We start from the raw sequence: 21,230 nt of genomic DNA, 5'->3' as shown, positions 1-21,230 counted from the left end.
TATGATGTTTATATTCATAAATCTATTTTTAACCTGATTGTTTAAAGGAGAATTTTATAGTAATGTGCTATATAATTCTAGAGAGTTGAAAACATCTCGAATAAAAACAAATAGAAAACGTTAATAGATTTTACTGTTTTTAGAGTACAGTTTTATAAAAATAAATTGTTAAATCTTATTTATGAAATGTTTAAAAAGTATTACTGTAGATAAATTACCAACGATCAAATTTAATTATAATGCCAAAATAAATTCAGCATTATTAAAAATTTTTATTAGTCTTTTAATTGTACGTGACATCTGTGTTATTTGTTTATTTGCCGGAAATTCGAATAGCACAATGTAATATAGAAGATATAAAATATAAATGAATAATTTAAAATATAAATATAAATAAATTTAATAAATTTATTATTTCTATTAGAAAAATTTTACTTTTTTTCTTATTGTTTCTCTTTTCAATGTCTTTTATAATGTAGATCATAAAAAAATAAAATAAAGATTCATTGGAGTTCTAAAAAACACTGGTCAACATCGTTCTGGCATTAAAATAAATAAAATTGTTCTTGGTATAGATTTTGATGCGCTAATTACGAATGTGATAACATTTATTGGATTTTTTGCTGTGAAATTGCTATAATATATATGCTCGTGTTAGCAATTGTTGACTATTATTTCATTCAGTAATTTTAATGAGCAGATGGTCGCAAAAGATGATGAACCAAGCGTATATACGGTCAGTAATTGTTGCAATCCAGTATAATTTTTGCTCATAGTTACGATTTCTAATAATAAGCAAATATTTTATTTTTACATTTAGTATGATATTTTTACGTAAAATATTTATTTTTATATATCTATTTAAATTGCCTTTACGTAAAGATGTTAAATTTAATTAATATATTAAAAGTAATAAATATTTTATTATATTTTTGAGATATAAAATATTTTTATATGCGAATAAAAAAATTAATTGTCCACGAAAATTTTTTATTTTATTTTTTTATATTTATTTTTAATAGTATTTTTTATTGATAAACAAACCATTTTAAGCGTATAAAGTTGCAATAACACTTAACTATACTTCTATTCTCATCACATAACTTTAACGTATGAAGGTCAGCATATATGTATATACCTTTTTATATCGACAGATAAACTCGTACGACATTCTCATTCAATTTTCTCACGCAACCAATGCTCCATCGTATGTTATAATAATAAATTTTATAAAATTACTTCGATAGAAAAGGAAAAATTGAAGCGAAAAGTACAAAAGCTTAATTTTTATTTTTTGATATTAATAAATGCTTTGAAATAAATTGCATAATTCTGTGAAGCACACAACATTTTTCTTTCTCGCGTGGTCATACACTACATTTGAGTTAATTAGTCAATGATGACGTTAACGGAAGGGACATATCCATCGTAATACGTAGGCTGTAACGTTGTCGTTTAGTAACTGCATACAACCGATGAATGTGGGTCACTGAGATTTCTCGTCGACGTCGGCAGGCGTTATCTCTATGCCGGTTCGCATATTGGTGTAATTTCACTCGTTCCGCGTAACTGAGTAGCTCGTGAAAACACACGCGCCTTTCTTGGCATCATATAGACGGATCATTGTGGGCATATAAAATGAATGCAATTTCTTTGTCTCTTTGGGAAGGGTTCTTTCTCGTGATCGTTACAATGTTAAGATAGGGATGGATCGTTTATTATCGCTGAAAATGTATACAAACAATTGTAAATACTCTTGAAGAATACGCTTATCATAGTATGAAACTTTATAGCTTGGATGTATACGTAGTTTTATATGAAATAATATTTGAAAACGATACATATTATAGTATACGTTACTGCGGATCGCGTTTCAGATTATCTTCACATAACTACGCAGATATGGTCACTGCGAATATATCTTCACGTGTGAATCATGCATCTATGTATCTAGCTTCAACGTGCCTTATTAGCGAAACTCTGCCTGACCCCTACATTTATCTTTATAGTGCGACTCGAATATTTATATAACGTCCAATATCAGGATACGCGTCTCCGGCCAAAAACTGATAATATATTATATATGGTATATGTGATTAGTGGTCACAAATCGATTGATGATGATTAAAGAAAATATTCTTCTTTACGCATTGTTATTTTTAGAAATGAATCGAATACTTACGGACTCCACTACCGTGGAATTGCCGTTTTTCTTGAATCTACGATATTGACTTTTACGTTGCGTGAAAATAACACTGATATCTGAAAGACTGTGAAAACCGTTCGTATATCAATTTTCAATTTTTTTGTACCACTTTTTGTTGCGATAATCTGACAATTTATTAAACCTTAATTTATTAAATCTTAATATACGTATTTCTTTCAATAGTACTGATTGTAAGTAACCATTTACTAATAGTAAATAAATATTTATTTAATAAAAATATAATAGTTAAATTAAATTAATAGTTCTTATATGAAATAAATATATTTGTACATTTAGTAAATATTTACTTATAACTGTTTAAACAAATATGGTATTTATTAAAAATTAGTATTTTTTTCAATGTCAAAATATAGTTGAAATAATTCGAACTTTGACTTTATTTTGAATACCTTTTATAATTAAAAACACGTTTTTCTTTTTGTTACTATATATATTTATAATATAATTGTTTTGAAATGCTTATTCTCTCTCGTTAATTATATCCAGCTGAAAATTGTAGGTCGTTTTTAAATTACCTATTCATATACTTACTGAGTATTATAAGCGTACCGCACCATTACGCCATGCATTACATATTTAACGTAATGATTATAACGAGCCACGCGAAGAACATCCTAATTGTGTCTATTTAAGCTGTAGTATGGAATTAATGAATTGTGAGTTAGAATAGAAAACACGTCTAATAGTTGGTGCTTTTTTATAATGCATTATATTTATTTTATTTTCTTTTATTTTTATTATTTAAATTTTGCAAGATATATTATTTTAAGTCATCTTATAATTTTTCCAATAATATTTTACTATGTTTTTACGTGATTATCTCGTTAGAAGAATGCAACGAATCAATATTGTTGTTTTTAATTATCGGGAAAACATGACAAATGCTGTTTTGAAAAGAAAGATGTATACAAATTTTTAAAGATGTATAAAAATAAATTTATGTCATAAAAAAAAAATTAAATTAAACAGCTTTGTCAAAATTTTTTTGAACGAATAATAAACTTGTTTTTTTTACAAAATTTTAAATAGATTTTTTAATGAAACGATATAGTTTTAACTCGGATTGTCCTTGAAGGATTAAAAGTATTAAAAGTTATAAAAATATTGGAGGAGATAAATATACAATCAAAAGTTTAGTAAAGTTAGCATATGTCAAATAAATTAAAGAGTCATAATTTCTGCAATATTGATACGTTGCTCCATCTTGAATTTTCTCTTTTCTCAGATGAAATTCAATATCTAACTTGACTTGTGGATTAGAATTGTTGCGTTATGTGTGGTATATAGAAACGTGCATTACGCGTTCCTCGCTTTAGTGTATTTTCTAGTCACCCGTGTATATTTAGTGACACGGCAGTCGCTTAAGTCGCACGCGAAAGGTCAACATTGATCACATCGTCTATAAGCGTGCCGTATTATCGCCGCTGAGGACTTAAAAGTAAAGTACTGTAAGGTGCTTACTACTTGGAGCTATAATAAATAGAAGTAGCGGCTACTGTTTGTAACGGGCTATGTTAATGAAAAATTGCATACTTTTCGAGGCGTGAAGTTATTTCAAATGATTTCAGTCAACAAGGGACAATACTGATGTTATAACATAAAGTAACGTTAATGTTGCAGCAATATAATGCGATATATGTTATGTACTTATAAAGAATGAAAACAAAAATGATAAAGACGAAATAAAGAAATGCATTTATATAATTCCAAGAAAGAATTTTACGAAAACCCCGGGAAACCGCGTAAAGTCTTTTGCTATGGTTTCAAAGCGAGTTTCTTGGAAACCGTATTCTGGGAATGGCGTCGTTTGATCGATGCTGTTCACGGTTGGATTTACTCTCAGAGTGGCTGTTTCGCATTAGTAGTTGCTACGTGTTACGAGTCACGAGAATAATGTCGTGGAAAGGGGTTAAGTACCGATCGAGTTGGATGCTGCACGACGAAAATATCGAGAATGTGGAGCATGTGAGTCTCGATCCCGAAGTTCAGCGAGAACTGGGTTGCTCAGTCGGCGAGCACGTGTTTCTGGAATATCCTTGGGCTTATGTATCGCGAGAAGCTGTTTTGAGGCTCGCCAACATTGTGGACTCGTCACTGGAGCTATATCGAGATAGGATCGAAGCTTACGGTGGCGATACTTTCCTTGTGGGCTATTCGTCTACTGAATTAATCGGTCAGGAGTTTGTGATCTGTTTAACGGAGGATGCGAGATCGGTAATAACGAAAAGAAATGCTGACATCAGTAAAAAAATCAGGAGTGAGGTCATTCAAAAGATCAAGAAGGTCAGTAGATCGTGGAAATCTCTCGGAAGTGAGACGGCATTAGATGAGAGCTTGGTCAGAAGCACGAGAGAGTCCTTCGAAGTGGAAGTATGTCTTCCTATTAAATCTTTAGGTCTAAACCGACAGCTCTATGACAGATCTTCAGAAGGATCTTGGGACAGTTATGTGGAGTTAATTCCATATGAGAGTTTTGAGAATGTTGAGAGAAAATGCGTCTCCAAAATGATCCAAACGCACTTCGAGCCGCGGGAAATCGAAGTACAAACTTATCCCGGTTATCCTAAGAACGCCTGGACCCAATACTGTTATGAGGACACTTTGGGATTGCAAGATGATAACGCTGAATTGGAGGAGGAGGAAAAAGAGATGGAAGAAAAAGAATTGGCCGGGGAGAAATCTGAAAAAGAGTCTGAAGAAAAGAAGACGACCGAAGGATCAAAAGAAATGTCCGAGATTGACGCGGAACAAAAACCGATAGAAAAGAGCTCCTTGGAGCTCTTCTTGGAAAATCGTGCTCAAGAAATGATTGACGCTGTGTGTTACAATACAGTCGTGAACGTGCACGTGGATGACATCGAGATGCTTGTACAGCGAGAATACGAAATGACCCGGCCGCGATATGAATTCGCTTACGTAGAACTCTTCTCCTTCATCGACTTGAGTTTCACAGTTGGCAAGGTTATTTCCGACGTTTCCTGGCATCCAGCTCTTGTTGAATACGTGGCTATTTCTTACATTATTGCATCGTCGCGCGAAATCACCCGATTTTCGTCAGAGCATGGCGTTGTGTCGAAACCGGAGCCGACAGTATTATTGTGGTCCCTTGCTGATTCTCTTCGGCCTCAATTGTCATTATGGTGTCATCAGGCAATCTACTGCATCTCTTTCTGTCCAATGAATGCCGACTTTATAGTCGGCGGTTCTGCGTCCGGCCAGGTAATCATCTGGAATATTCACGGGCAGATAGAAGATCGAGATGTTGAGGACACCGTTTCTATTACCTCTGCGTTCATGATATCCGATCAGGATCATTCACACGAGCTGCCAATTCGTCGAATACAATGGCTTCCTGATAATTATAGGATAGAGCCATCCGGAAAACTGACGAAATTGTCTACCAACTCGAGCTCTCAATTTCTAACGATTTCCGAGGATGGTATCGTCGCCATTTGGGATCTTCTTAGATACTCCGTAACCTCTCAGCTGAAGCCTAACGATCGAAAGAATTTTAACGGTATTTTTCGGCCAACGTATCGCTTGAACGTTCGACCTTCCGAGAACCAATCTTTTACACCTCTTCAGCTGTGCCTTCCATCCGTTGATGTTTTTCAAGAAAGTGGTAGGCGTAATGAATTAGATTCTACGGATGTTGACTACACGAAAAGACTGTGGATTGGTACAGCGCAGGGACATTTTGCTTGCTGCACTTGGGAGGGCCAAATGTTTGACACGGAAACGTCCGTTTTAGAGGAGTGCAAACTTCTTAATTGCTTGTCTGCACACGACGGTCCCGTTACAACGATTCTTCGATCGCCACATCTTTCGAATGTTCTCCTGACGATGGGCGGCCGCGTCTTCGCCATTTGGAAGGATGACTATCTGGATCTTCCTCTGTTTAAACGAAAATCTAATTGCGTATATACCGCGTGTTGCTGGGGTCATCAACCAGGAACTTTCCTGATGGGTACTAGTTTTGGCGATCTGGAGGTTTGGGATATCAAAAGATGGGCAAATAAGCCAGTGCTCACACAGACTATTTCTAGAAAACCGATAACTCTCTTATCGCTTCAAGAGTCGTGTAAATACGATACCAAGCTAATCGGTGCCGGTGACTGCAATAGTGCATTTCGTATTTTTGAGGAACCAAAGGAATTCGAAGATGATATACTTGAAAGAATGGACTGGTTTGAAGAATATATATGGCGAGAGGTGAGAAGAAAGAAAATATTTTCTTCGTGGTTAAAAGATTTTCTTCAAAATGACACGACAGCTATCGCTAGAAGGCAAACTAGAGCAGACGAAGAACATAGATTGAAACTTGAAATGACAAGGATGAAACTTCATAGAGAACATGAAGAACGACTGAGATTGGAGGCCGAAGAAGAAGAACGCAAAAAACCGAAATCTAAAGATACTGTATGGAAACTGCGTCAGCAAGAGAGAATGAAAAAAGTTCTCTTAGAGAAGAAGACATTTTTTCCACAGGAATTAGAGGAGAAGAGGTTGCCATTGGTGCGTTTAGCTGAAGAGAGGAATGCGAAGATGATTAAAGCAAAAAACAAAGCTGCTCTTCAGGATAAGCATTTTGATAATTTTATGTCTCTCAAATTTCCTGAACATTACGATAGCATGGAAAAAGATGAGATTTTGGAAGAAAAACGTGAGACGGTAAAGGATGAAGAAATAGATATATATCTGAAAGAGTTTTATAAAATTAGAGATGAGGCACGAAAGATGATAGCGGAGAAGCTGCATTCTCCAAAATTTGATGGAACACCTTTGTAAAAAGGGTTAAAAAAGATTACAAAACATAAATAATTTGTATAAATGCAAAAACATATCTGAAAAGGCTCTCCTACAAGAAGAGCGACTACTATTTCAATTTTGCACGATGATAATTTAGGTTGTAGGTAAATATGAATTGATAAGATAAGATAGTTTAAGTGCTCAGAAAATTTCTTCAATGAATTACACATAAGATGACTCAAAGGGGAGACGCAACACTTAAACATTTATTTTTGAATACTTTCTTCATGTTATTGAATTAAGCTATGATATAATGTTATTTGTATTTATACAAATCAACGAATTAAACTTTTGATATTCTGTATGGACTATATACAAGTATATTATTAAAAAAAATTGATATATCATATTCTGCAAAAATGGCATTCTTTTATATTTACACACGGATGTGGTAAGATGCCACAAACAATATAAATAATGTAAACGCAATATATAAAACTTGCATGTTTTGTTTATCCATAACAGTCTTGCAATTAAAAATTTAAGTTATAAAAATATACAAATTTATGATAAAACATAAATTAAGGAAATATGAAACAACATAATTTTTAGGAAATAAGTAATTGGACATACTTTTATTTATTCAAACAACATTTTATTAACTTAAAGTATTTCAAATTATATATATACAAAGCATCCAAAATTTTAATTTATAAAATCGTTTTACTAACGTTGTTACGCACAAAAATGTTTTATACGTTGTACTTACTGTCATTTTGCTCTCAAAATATAAGGGAAAGCTGTCCTTGTAACTTTTATGCATATAAGAATATTATAAATCATAACTTCTACCAGTTACTTATATGATTGCAAGGAAACTGATCAAAATCGTACATCATTTGCTCGATTTTACAGCAAGTTTTAGCTATTAACTTTATCAAATATTATATAATATCATATTTTACAACCTACCTTTTTGTCAATTTCATCAAATTGTATTTTTTTACGTTGATTGGTACGAACATTTTTCCGTCGGTAACTGCGCAAATATTGATCACATGCTTGTGCTCAGAATGGCCGCGTTATATGAAAAAATCATAAACGAAGTGGCATCTTTTTCCGAATTACCTTAAATATTTTATTAAATTATTAACTTTTAAAAAATAATACATATTAATTATGAATATATATATATATATATAGTTGCGAAAAGAATAAATTAAATTCTTACAACTTATAAGACTAAATTATGCTACTTAAAATAAAATTAGTCAGATTTGTTCTTTTAATTTTGCAATAATTAAATTAATTTGCGGTTAAAATGATATAAAATAGTTTACTTTAGTGACTAGTTTTTTTCTTTTTACATGTACTTATGACCAAATGTACGAACGAAAAATAAATTTTAAATTTTGACAACTTTTTTTGTATCAAATGATTTTTAAGCCCATTCTACAATCGCGTAAACGTAGTTGTAAGTGACTGTAGATGTAAGAATAATTGACTAATTACAGTCGAACATTCTTTAAATATAGGGTGTAGTCCACTTAACGCTATAAATATTTTGAAGCGTTTGTAGCATCAAGTGAATCGTAAGCATAATAACATGTTAACATATAAATAAAATTGAAATTGCATAATAAAAATGGTATCAATTACATACTGGCTTGTGCAGCTTGTATTATTTCTGTCATTATGATTGTTAAAACTTTTAGTTTAGGTTAGCTACTTAGTGATGATAACAAAAGCGTTTAATAATTTTTCAGGTTCTGGGCATAATATGTATGGCGTGCGCGTCTCCAGCGTACACAGGTGCAACGCACTGGTTTCTGTTTGTTGTGGTAATATGCTTCATATCTACACTTATGTGGTGCGTCATATACTTCCTGTCCCTCCGGGAGGTGCTTAAGGTGCCCATCAACTGGATTCTAACTGTGAGTGTGAAAAAAAGAAATTATAGACGGAATTGCTAAACAAACCGTGTCTTTAACTCATTTCTTTCCACTGTTCATATGTCATTTGCATGTCACTTGACATCAATATTTAAAAAAAAAATTTGTACGTCGACCCGCCATCAGAGGTCTATAGATATTCGTTAAGATTCTCGTAAGTGCTTTGATACGCTTATTTCTGTATATATAGAATCTCGATTTAATAACTAAAACAGGCGTCTAAGGTAGGCTTCCACTACAATACCTTACTGATGAGTCCAGTAGTGGAAGCCGGGACGAAACGCCAACATTACGTGATATTCTTCGCAATATATTAGATTGATTTTAAGAAAGATTTTAATGAAAATTGGCTCATTGCCCTTATCTCAATATATTATTTAGTTGAATACTTATTGAGCCTTATCATAAATATTTAAAAAAATTTGTATTTGACTTTATTTTTATTTTTTACAAACATGAATATATTTGAAATCAGTTTTAAGTTGTAATGTGTGTTTAATTAAAAAATGAACATTTTTTTAGGAACTTCTAAATACATCTTCAGCAACTTTGCTTTACATGATCGCATTCATCGTTCAGCTATCGGTTTGGAGCGCATACAGATATTCATCATCGAATATCGCTGCTGGGGTGAGGCTTGCTAGTATGACACTTTTAAAAACTGTAAAAGTAATCATCAATGTTATTAAAATACAATCAACGTTGATTATAGATATTTGGAATCTTCAATACCATCGCATACGCCGCCGGAGCTTATTTCCTATACGTCGAATGGAAGAGCACTAACACGCAATGAGCATCGTTGGCCTACAGAGGATAAGCCAGGTACCTGAAGAGCATACAACAACAATTGCCGCGATTAGATCCGCGATTTCTCAGCGACCGTCCAAGGAAATTTTAGCATGGTCCCAAAATCATGCTTGACAAGAAAGTCAACGCTGAGAGGGACGACTTGAAACTAGTCCGGCGTGATTCTCCTCAGATCGTGTGTAGCTTAAAAAAAGACTCTGTACCTATGTACCTTAAAATTAGTTATTTGTCGAGATCGTCGTCGTTAGAACGAAATTCGGTGCCGCATCGAAAAGGGTTTTCTGCAACGAAGTCGCAGAAGCGAACGGAATGCTACATTCGAGATACCTGCCTGAAGACAATAATGTTTATTAAGTTTGTGCGAAAATTGTAATTTACTGAGAATTATAGCGCAGAATTAATCTAAAGAGATGAAATCAACACCTATTTTATAATTACTTTAAATGCCAAAAGATTGTCTTTATCGAAAATTCTAGTAATTTCATGATAAGAGTTATTTACATATTATACTTGCTTGTTAATAAAGAAATAAATATGTATCTTTAGATAAAGTTATATAGTCGTTAAATTATATACTGAAAATCTTTATCATTTAATTTCTTCATCATCTCTATTTTTATTAGTTTTCATTAACTTTTTAATTAAATAATTTATCATCTTGTATAAATTATATCTCTATTGTATTTAATATCACATACAGATCTGAAGTTAATTTTGTAAAATTACGTATGAGACTGGCGTCATTTCGTTTGTATTACTGCACTTCGATCGTATAATCCATTGATCGACGACAAGATAAATAGTTTTAAGAAACCTTAATATATCTGCAGTGTACGGTAAATTTCCAAAGGACTATTGTTGGCTTTCAATCCAATTCAATCGTCAAAGACGTGCTCCATTATCTAAAACTATCTTAGCGAAGTCTACATTGGATGATCTTTGCCGGAAATTACGTCAATTCGTTTTGTTTTAACTTCTCGTACAACAGATATAAATGCGTTATTTTTTAACCGTACCCTTGCGCACTCTCGCGAGATTTATTTATACACACACACATATATATATATATATTTCTTTATACATAATATATATAGATATGACATAAGTATATATATTATATATACATATTCTTTCTAGATCGGATATAATGTAATTTCCTTTTACATTCTTATACTCATTTTCATGTAAATCGTATTTGTTGTATGGATTAAGGAAGATTTTTATCTTGACAGAATCGGTTATGGATATAGCTTAAAGCTCGATTAATCGTTTTTTCGTTACGTTTAAATAAGAAGTCTACATTCAAAAAATGCTTTTGCGCGTCTCTTAGTAGTGTTCGCAAGTTATCATTGCCGGCGCGATAGTACTAGTGACGCGATTAACTGAAACTAAAAGCGGACATTATGCTGGCAATTAAGATTATGTGCTCTTTTTCTTATTATCATTTAGTGTGAAAGAACGCATTCACTCTTATTTATCTTTCTCACTTAATTGTTCGTTATTTCTCAGTTCACACCGCGTTGACATTTACGCATTTATATATCTTCGAAAAATTGTTAATTTAAATATTGTTATAATATTGTTTATGTGTAGCACTACTTACTGCGCATCGTAAATAACGTAGGTGCGCGGTGATATATACATAATATATATACATATATATCTGCGTTCAAACATTTTTTTTAATTTTCGAAGTTTATTTTTAAGCTTGGATGCTATATACATATAAATAAAGTAAAATTAAAAACTAATATTATAAGTATGTGTTCCTTATTTATCCTTTATATTACTGCCAATCTCAAATTTAAGTTTTATAAATTATTTTTTGATCTGTATTTTACATATAGTTTAGAAATTAGTTTTGTTAGATTGTTAAAATAATTATGTAGGACGTGTTCAAGCTAATTGCTAGAAAATAAAATTTTTTGCAACATTGTTCATCATATACTAGAATCATTTTTACGACTGTATAATTGATAAACAATAAACTAACAAGAAGAAGGAAACCGCAATGATTAACGGTCAAAGCCAATAACGGTCAAAGCTGGATTACAATGCTTATTAAAATTATGTGTGAATTTTATATACCGCGTGTGTAGTTCCCCTATCGCGTGCCGAAATTTTTTCAGACTTACAACGCAACTCTAAATAACTACCGAAAGTAATATCACTTTTTAGTTAAATTGCCAAAGCAAATCTAACAATTATTTGATGCTTATATAGCATCTTATTAGATCTGTTGAGATGTAATTTTATAAGTTAATGTTAATGTAAGTTTACAGGTGTTTGTGAATTGAATCTATTGCCGAGGAATGATTTTATCGATGATTATATTTTCATGTTGTTTTTTGTCTTGCTGCTGTTTTCTGTCTTTCCGAGTCGTCTTTGTCTTTGGAGGTTTAACCTTTTTCGCTTCTCTATGTACGATGATTAATAAAGTGCTTTTATTGTATTAATATAAAATCTGAGTGATTTAAATATAGTAGATATCAAACAAGATCTTTAATAATATGATTAATATGTTGAAAGACATATATTAAAATTTAACGATGTAAATTTTAAAGTAATGAATTCGCAATCTTATTTTTCACAGATTATAGATTCATCATTACTTTAAAATTTACATCGTCAAATTTTAATATATGTCTTTCAACATATTATTAAAGATCTAATAAGATGCTATGTGGTGTCGAGTGGCTCACCGCTCGGTGCGATTGACTCGCGATATGTAGACCCGAGTTCAATCCCACGTGCGCCCAAACGCGATTTTTCGCGTTTAATGAGCCAAAAAATGGCTCCACCTGGTGATCAAAAGATCTATGATCATCAGCGCCGTTCGGATTCGGCGTTAAACTGTAGGTCCTATACATCAGTATACATATTAGTTATAGATATTTGTCTCTAATATCTGACTGAGGTAGGATTCTGTGGATCAATCACCCACAAATCCGAAAAACAATCTGATTCGAGAAACGAATATAGGCCTCGGACAAAAGAGGAAGAGGCCTATAGACGTCCTATGCTCTACATAAGGAGATAAAAGGAGTCGTATCGTAATAAGATGCTATACAAGCATCAAATAATTGTTAGATTTGCTTTGACAATTTAACTAAAAAGTGATGATATTACTGCGGTAGTTATAGAGTTGCGTTGTAAGTCTGAAAAAATTTCGGCGATAGGGGAACTACACACGCGGTATATAAAATTCACACATAATTTTAATAAGCATTGTGATCCAGCTTTGACCGTTATTGGCTTTGACCGTTAATCATTGCGGTTTCCTTTTTCTTGTTAGTTTATTGTTCGTCATGCTTAAGTTTTCTATACATAATTATTATAATGATCCAATAAAATTATATTCAGATCAGTATTTTATAGTTAAATATTTAGATATTTTAGAAAAATATATCATTCTTACTGTGTAGCTTAGCGCAATAATTTTGTTTATTTATGTACATACATAAGACATAAGACATCAATAACATTCGAGGATTGATTTTTGTATATAGACAGTTTTCATGCAGAATATTTCCATTTTTATATTGCATTGGATATGAATGCAAAGAGTCATATAAATATATGTAGAAGATGCAAATTAATACATTACATTAGCATGCCGTTGTGAACAATACTAAACGCTTTATCACGCATTCGTTATTTTATATTCTTTGTTTATTAAATTATTTTCCGTCAAAAAGACGATCTTCAATATGTTTATTTATTTTACTTCATTAAGAATCGCGGTGTATTTACATCGATTATAGTATACGTACACACGTTATATCTAAAAATGTATGGATGTATGATATCATCAATGACGTCATCCTTGGTTTCCCGTTCAAAACGCAATGCTTCAGTCAGTCGCTGACGGCTGGTGTGTAACAACGTGTTTTCAGGTTAGTATATCTTCGTATGGCATGTGCGATTTTTTATATTTTTGATTAAAATTTGATTCATTATTCATCATATATATTAAATAATTTTTTATTCAATTTTATTTTGAATAATTATCTATCCAATTGTAATATAAATTGAATAATTTCACATATAAAAAATAAACGCGTAATATTTGAAAATTACAATAATTCGATAATAATTATAACCTAAACTTACGCAAATATATTTGTAATATTAACGTAGTAACAAAATTTTCTTACACTGTCAAGAAAATTCAAAAGATATTTTTTATTCTCATTTGTGTTGAATCCAATGTTTTGATTGTATAATAGAATATATCTAAAGGATTCGCATTTTATGCAATTGCAGCGTAAATTGTTAAATTTTTAATAAAATTAGTAAGAGATCAGGTTTAAACTTTACTCAATATAATATGTCGAAAATATATGAGTAAAGTATTTATAGTATCATATATATACTCTTATATTAAAGATACAATATAATCAATGGCGATATTTTACTATCTTTTCTAAGAAACATCAACAGAATTTATCAGATATAATGACATATTCGATCGGTGGTTTTGATAAATTTTTAACTCACGCCTTATGTGTGTGTTCTGAATACTTAAAAATAACTCATGACTGCGTAAGCGGACGTTTGCTTGTTCGTAACGCGGGCTTCAATTTCCACGTAATGCCAAATTTTCACATGACTGATTTTGATACTTCTCATTGTTAATATCACAGTATAAATATGTGGTTCGTCCAACTTTTAGAATAAACTTGTAACATTCTTTTTCTTCTTTTCCATATGTTATTATATCTAATCATTTTGTATGTGAAGTTATTTTGAAATTTGAGAAGTGCATACGTAATCTTTTTAAAAGGTACGAAAGAACGTTTTTATATTACATTAATACTTATATTAATACTTATTATTACATTATACTTATATTTTTATATTACAATTTAGTATTTAATGTTTATTTACAATATTATAAACATAAAATATTATGTATAAAATGCAAGCCATAATTCTTTCTATTCAACATTTTTAAACAATTGTTATATACTTCCTATATTTATTTACGATAAATCATTGTCATTTTGCATAAAAACTTATTTTATATTTATTTTGTGATTATTTCTTATATTTTATAAGATTTTAAAATTTATACTTTTTGCAATTTATTTTTAAATGTTTGAATAATAATAAGTTATTACAATTGGAAGAAGCAAGATATAAAATATATTTATTTTGATGTAGTTCTTATTGATGAACTATTCAATTTTTAATTTTATTTATTAGAGAAATACGACATCAATAGAATACTGTTTACACTAAAAGAAACATTACAAACTTGTATAATCATACATTGAATTCAATTTATTCATAATTTAAATGAAAATGTATGTGGCATTATTACAACTATCGTACATATCAAATTTAATATAATTATTATATTAATAGTATATTACAGCTAATTTCATTAACATATAATTTAACTTAATATAAAATAAATAATATAAAATAAAATTTAATAAAAATTACAAAAATTAGCATTCAGAATCAAAATATTTTTTTTGTATTTATGGCGTCTCTTCAGCGAGAGAAAGTAAATCCGAAGGTCTCTACGCACTATTGATCGGACAAACTTAAAGGGTGTGTCTGGATATTTCGGACCATTAAAGGATGTTTTGTACATATATACATATATAAGTTTACATACCACGAATACATATACACATATATCTATATGTATATAATATAGATATATAACTAAAGTATACATAAATGTACATATAACTTGCAAAGGTATACAAATTTCGAACTTCGAGGGAAAATAAAAGTACATAGGTATTCCTGTTTACATGGAAAAACGGTGAAGATTCTTGCTCGATGTAGGTCACATCTCGAAATCTTGACCCTGTCCTACTTGACGCAAGTAAACGTTTCTGCTTACGCATATTGAATGGAATCTTTATAAATAACAATAGAGAAAGAGAGAGAGAGAGAGAGAGAGAGAGAAAATAAAAAGAACACAATCATCTTCATTTTCAGAATTGACATTAAATCCACTAAAAGATGTCTCATTCAGTGACGATTAGAACGCAAACAGTGACAAGCGGCTCGTCCACGATCGTTCTCAATACCGGTTACTTGAAAACTTGGAGCGGTATTTTGAAGCTGCTACAATTGGTATACATCTAATTATTATATTATATTTAATTTTTTACTTAAGTTATTATTAATAATTTCTTAATTACTTCAAGCGTTCATTATTATTTTTCAATGCAAATTGGTTTTTTACACCCCAAAAAAAGTATTCTGTCGATAAACGGAAAATTCCTCTTAGCATTTCTTCTAAGCAAAAATCTTACATGAATCAAGCGCGTGTATACATATTTACAACACGTTTCATCTAAAAAATTGAGGACACATGTGTGAGCTATGATTAAATATAAATAAATTCTCTATAGAAAATTCTATTATAATAACTGGAATGGTCTTTTGAAATAAGAGGATATGAAGTGCTCTCTGGGTAAACACGATACTAGCGACACACTTATTGTTCGAAGTTTGTTATTTACATGGTACCGCGCGCGTAAGTGCAAGACATTTTTCTAGCATTAAGAGGATTGCAATTATAAATCCAGCACTTTATTTTTTTTTATATAAAATTCCTTTATTTTATAGAATATCTTCTTTATAGGTCGTATATAAATGGAAAATCGCCTGATATTAATACAGAACCGCTAAATGGCAGAATATTTTTTTGTGTGAAGTTAATTATGGATAATAGCAATAATTTTTCAATAAAAACAATAATTTCAGTAAATTATTATATATAAATTGTATAATACAACTTTAAAAAAAATTAAATGAATCAAGCAGATTTTTTGTGAAAACAATTCTAAATATTGTAACATAAATATTATGCAATATATTAAGCCTTCGTCAGCTATAGAAATTTTCACTCTTCGTCCGCAATTGGGTCTTCGACATTCAATGCAGATTATATTGTTTCACACTGCATAAAAATTAAAAAAAATTTTTGTACATACTTGTGAAAGCTTTAACGACGTTTTACTATCATAAAAGTTAGATTGCATTTTACTTTTTTTTTCAAATTTAAATTTATTTATCGGAATTTACAATCAAAAATCAATTGTGCCATTAAAATTGAACATTGTTGACGGAGGATTAAATATAAATTGATAAATTAATAGACTATAAGTTATGGATAACGTTTCGATCTTACCATCATCTTTAAGATGTTAATTGAAAATTAACGATAGATTAAAAGTAATGATAGATATTATTGTAAATTTTTACATATATACAATTATATACAAACACAAGTAAATAAAGGTCTAATGACGATCAAGCAGGATTTTGGTTGCTAAAGTAATGTGTGAATTTTATTTATCACGTATGTAGTCACTCAATCGCGTGCCGAAATTTTTCAGACTTACACCGCAACTCTAATCGACTACCGTAGTAATATCACTTTAGTTAAATTGACAAGCAATCTAACAATTTTTGATTACGTGGTAAAGAAAATTCACACATTACTTTAGCAACCAAAATCCTGCTTCATCGTCATTAGGCCTTTATTTACTTGTGTTTGAATACCAATGGTCCTACAAATATTGTAATTATATACAAACATACACACACACACACACACATACACACACACACACACACACACACACACATATGTATATATATGTATACACTCAGTTACAAAAAAGCGGTACACTATAAATTTGGAAAAAATTTATAATGTACCGTTTTTTTTTTAACTGATGAGTATACATAAATTTTTACTAATTAATTTTTACATAAGAAAATTATCTCTTTAATAATCTGAATTATTTTCATATTTTTACAAACAGGCACTGGGTATTGTTTGCGTAGGAATAGCTGGTCATGAATTCAGTAACAATTTAATTTATCGAAATACCGCAGAGCTTTTCTTTCTTCTTATAACGACTGCGTTTATGATTGGCACTTTCATTCTTCTTTTAAGTTGCCTGACATCTTTTTCTACTGCATCTATTATATCTAAAACTCTTTATGTAAGTACAAAAATAAAATATGTATATGTAAAATTGTAATTATATTTAATATAACTTAACTTATATATAATCTTTTGTTAATTTTTAAATACAATATAATTTACATAATCTATTATATTTGTGTATATTTGTATTTTACTTGTGTGTGAGTAAATAATTAAATTCGTACTTTTTGTGTAAGATAAAAGAAAAATATACTCTTTAATGTAAAAATTTATTTAAATAATATTAAAAATGTGAGAATTATAAAAACATGTTTCTCTCTCCATAATAATTCTAACGATGTAATGATTGATATAATTTTTGATACTTTTAGGAACTTCTTTATCATTCCATTGCATTTGGATTGGTACTTGCGGCTTCATTGACACTCATGGTGCACATCAATAACTATAAACGTTACAATGATTATGAAGTGTTATTAGGTGCCTCCGTATGTACAATGTTATAAAATATTATTATGTACAATAATATTTAATTTAAATTATTAATTTAAAGGGATGATAAATAACGTGCTATGAATAACGCCATTACCTTTACATTTTTGTAATAATTATTTGATAATGACGTTATATTTTTTTATAATAGCCAGGATTAGGATAGTCATTTCTGAAAGTAACTCGTTTACTATTATATATTTCTCATTAAAAAAAAGTAACTATTTATCTTAATTGTTACGTAACGCATAAAATTTCAACCATAACATTATTGTTATCGTCATAAAAAACTATTACTCGTATAAAATGTTATTATAAAAAAGTTATACCGATAACGGTAACAGTATAACAATGTTATGTGTCATCCCTTTCAATTTGTATACAATTGTACTGCAATCCAGATAACTGCATGTCTTTTAGACATCTTTTAGAGATAAGACGTTTAAAAGATGTCATTTAGATACCTTATGTGACATAAATGTTATCTAAGAAAATGTCATAAATCTAATGAACTATCTTTCATTTAAAGACTTTTAATTCTCTTGATCAACTTCTAGTAAATTTTTTCTTAACAAAAACGTCAAAATCGTAAAAGTTGATTTGTTAGATTTGAACTGTTTACATGCACATTACTTATATAGATCTTATTATAGTTTACAATATGTATAAATACCACTATTATATAAATATTACTTTAATTGTTATCTAGATTTGCGGCCTGGTAAACGCAGGTTTATATCTCTTCAGCACAATCATCGCTCTTCGTACTTATAGAGGGATTTAAATGGAAGAATCAAATTATACGGTTGTTACTAAAAAAATAACAGATTTTTCATATACACAAATTGCAAGCACAACAACATTTTATAAGCAAAACATATTTTAATAGCCGTGTAAAGATCAATTTTGACTGCTGAGCATTCAATACTTATTGTTAGTAAGTATCGGAAAAGTGCCGAAGAATATTTTTGTTACATATTTTTTAAAATTATATAGCATTCATATACATATTTATTTATTTTTATATGTGTAATGATTATAGATTTTCGGTAAAAAAATTTATTTTACCATTTTTACTAATTGTAATAAATACCATTATGTCCTTTATTAATAGACATCGGATTTTTTATGCAGATATTTTTTGTGGACATGCACAAAAACGCAAATGTATACAAATATGCAAATATACTCAAACAAATATGTATTTTTAGAATGATTTGCAACAATATCTATTTTGATATTACTTTCCAATCTGTGCTTTTCTAAAAAATATGAAATTGTATAAGAATTCGATGTCTATTTATTAAATCCACTGTCCCAATAGGATACAGATATTTAAATAAATATTTAGTTCTTTTATTAAAATACATGAAGACATAAATTGAACAAATTTTCTATTTAGAATGCGGTAAAATAAGTTGCAATAATTTGCGATTTCATATGTAGGAGAGACTAAGAGAGAATTTGGAATTCGAATTAATGAACACAGAACTTCTGTGAACATATTACTTCTGTGACAGAAGTAATATTAGATGATAATCGAGATACTCTGTCATTACATAACATATTTTGAATGATAATTATCCGCTTGATTAGGAAAGTAGTAAAATCTTAAATACCAACTATAATAAAAGAGAATTTTGAGAAAGCTACGTATTATACGTAAAGAACAAATTGAGAGGATTAATTTACAAAGAAATACAGAATGTTTCGAATCTTATTTTGTCTTATTAAAATCTATTCGAAATAACAATAATAAATAAATAGAACTCTTTTGTCTATCCTACAGAGCGGTATTCTCATTTAAATTTGAGCGTTGATTGCATTAATATAATATATTATATATGAGATATGTTCTTTTCAGCTAAAGTTCTTGTATGGTTTATTTTTCTTCCTTTTTTCTTCGTTTTGGAGAAAAAAGGTAAAGGATGAATCGTGCAAAAAGTTCAGCTAAAAAGAACAGGCCTATATATGGATTATAATGTCCTTGCTTTCAATGTAAATTTTTATTTTATAATCTGTATAATTTTATATATATATATATATGTGTATATACACATATATATTTTTGTCTTTATAATATTTCCATAAAATATTTTTCCTATTTGTAAAAGATTCATATACTCAAATTAATTTTTAATTTATGGTCATTGACTTTTGCCGAACACGATAGATTTGATGACCTATCTGTATTTGTAAACATACATACCGATTTGACATACTTAGATGCGACTACTCTTTTCTTATGACAAAAAACGACATATATCAGTTTTTATTCAACTTCTGTATGTAAAAAAGTTTATTGTACTTGACTTTTTTATTTTATTCCATGGCATTGGATTGACTTACCAATTTATAATACGTCAGCGTTTTACTAACATAACGAAAAACTTGTTAATATTAGTTTATATTAATTTATAAATTTTAATTTGTGTTATAAAGTGTTAATAGAAAAGTATGTGATTATTTGTATAATTATATTTATATTAAATTACGTTTACTGAATAAAGACCGGTGGTTTCTAAATGTAGATCCGAAATATCCATTTTAATTTACATATATAGTATAGTAGATTCTCTCAACATCCTATTCAGTTTTTGCTGCCAACTTGCTGGCATAAAATGTCAACAAGCGTTCTGTTCCATTTTCGTACCATTTGTTAACACAGAATGTTAAAGAAATTAAGATTTAAGAGATTAATGCCCATTTCCATCAATGTAGATTAACTTTAATCTCGGTTCAATTTGCTCTTCGTCTTTTTCTAGTTCTAAAAATTAGAAAAAGATGAACAGTAAGTTTAACCGAGATTATAAAGTTAATCTACATTGGTGGAAACGGGCATAAGAGGTTGAGATCAAGGGATTAAAAGATTATATCAACAAAACAGGTGCAGAATGTGACATCAGTTGAGATCAATATGTTAACATTTTTATCAAATCTGCAGCTATCAATCTGTCGACATTCTGCTAATATTTTGCTCTGGGCTTTTATATGATTTGACTACTTCTAAAATAAATCAGCAGATAAATCTTATCATATATTACATTCAAGATATTTAGATTTGGTGAAA

At 29.8% G+C, this 21,230-nt stretch overlaps 3 protein-coding genes across 3 annotated transcripts; all 3 read left to right on the top strand.

Annotated features, from left to right (window-relative positions):
* Window positions 1-4,024: 4,024 nt before the first annotated feature.
* Window positions 4,025-7,015, top strand: LOC108776580 (WD repeat-containing protein 63). The gene has a single exon (XM_018543242.1). The coding sequence runs from the start codon at window positions 4,025-4,027 to the stop codon at window positions 7,013-7,015; it is 2,991 nt and encodes a 996-aa protein (XP_018398744.1).
* A 1,738-nt stretch (window positions 7,016-8,753) lies between these two features.
* On the top strand, window positions 8,754-10,225 carry LOC108776581 (myelin and lymphocyte protein). Its single transcript, XM_018543243.1, has 3 exons — window positions 8,754-8,910; window positions 9,451-9,558; window positions 9,641-10,225. The coding sequence occupies exons 1-3, from the start codon at window positions 8,761-8,763 to the stop codon at window positions 9,722-9,724; spliced, it is 342 nt and encodes a 113-aa protein (XP_018398745.1). The 5' UTR covers window positions 8,754-8,760; the 3' UTR covers window positions 9,725-10,225.
* A 3,381-nt stretch (window positions 10,226-13,606) lies between these two features.
* On the top strand, window positions 13,607-19,068 carry LOC108776586 (uncharacterized). The gene is made up of 5 exons (XM_018543249.1): window positions 13,607-13,634; window positions 15,700-15,837; window positions 17,541-17,723; window positions 18,040-18,156; window positions 18,870-19,068. The coding sequence occupies exons 2-5, from the start codon at window positions 15,724-15,726 to the stop codon at window positions 18,942-18,944; spliced, it is 489 nt and encodes a 162-aa protein (XP_018398751.1). The 5' UTR covers window positions 13,607-13,634; window positions 15,700-15,723; the 3' UTR covers window positions 18,945-19,068.
* The last annotated feature ends 2,162 nt before the right edge of the window (window positions 19,069-21,230 follow it).

Source organism: Cyphomyrmex costatus, unplaced genomic scaffold (genome assembly GCF_001594065.2).
Source record: "Cyphomyrmex costatus isolate MS0001 unplaced genomic scaffold, Ccosl1.0 scaffold363, whole genome shotgun sequence".
Lineage (NCBI taxonomy): Eukaryota > Metazoa > Arthropoda > Insecta > Hymenoptera > Formicidae > Cyphomyrmex > Cyphomyrmex costatus.
Note: the sequence above shows the minus strand (reverse complement) of the source record. Positions and strands in the feature narration are given on the sequence as shown.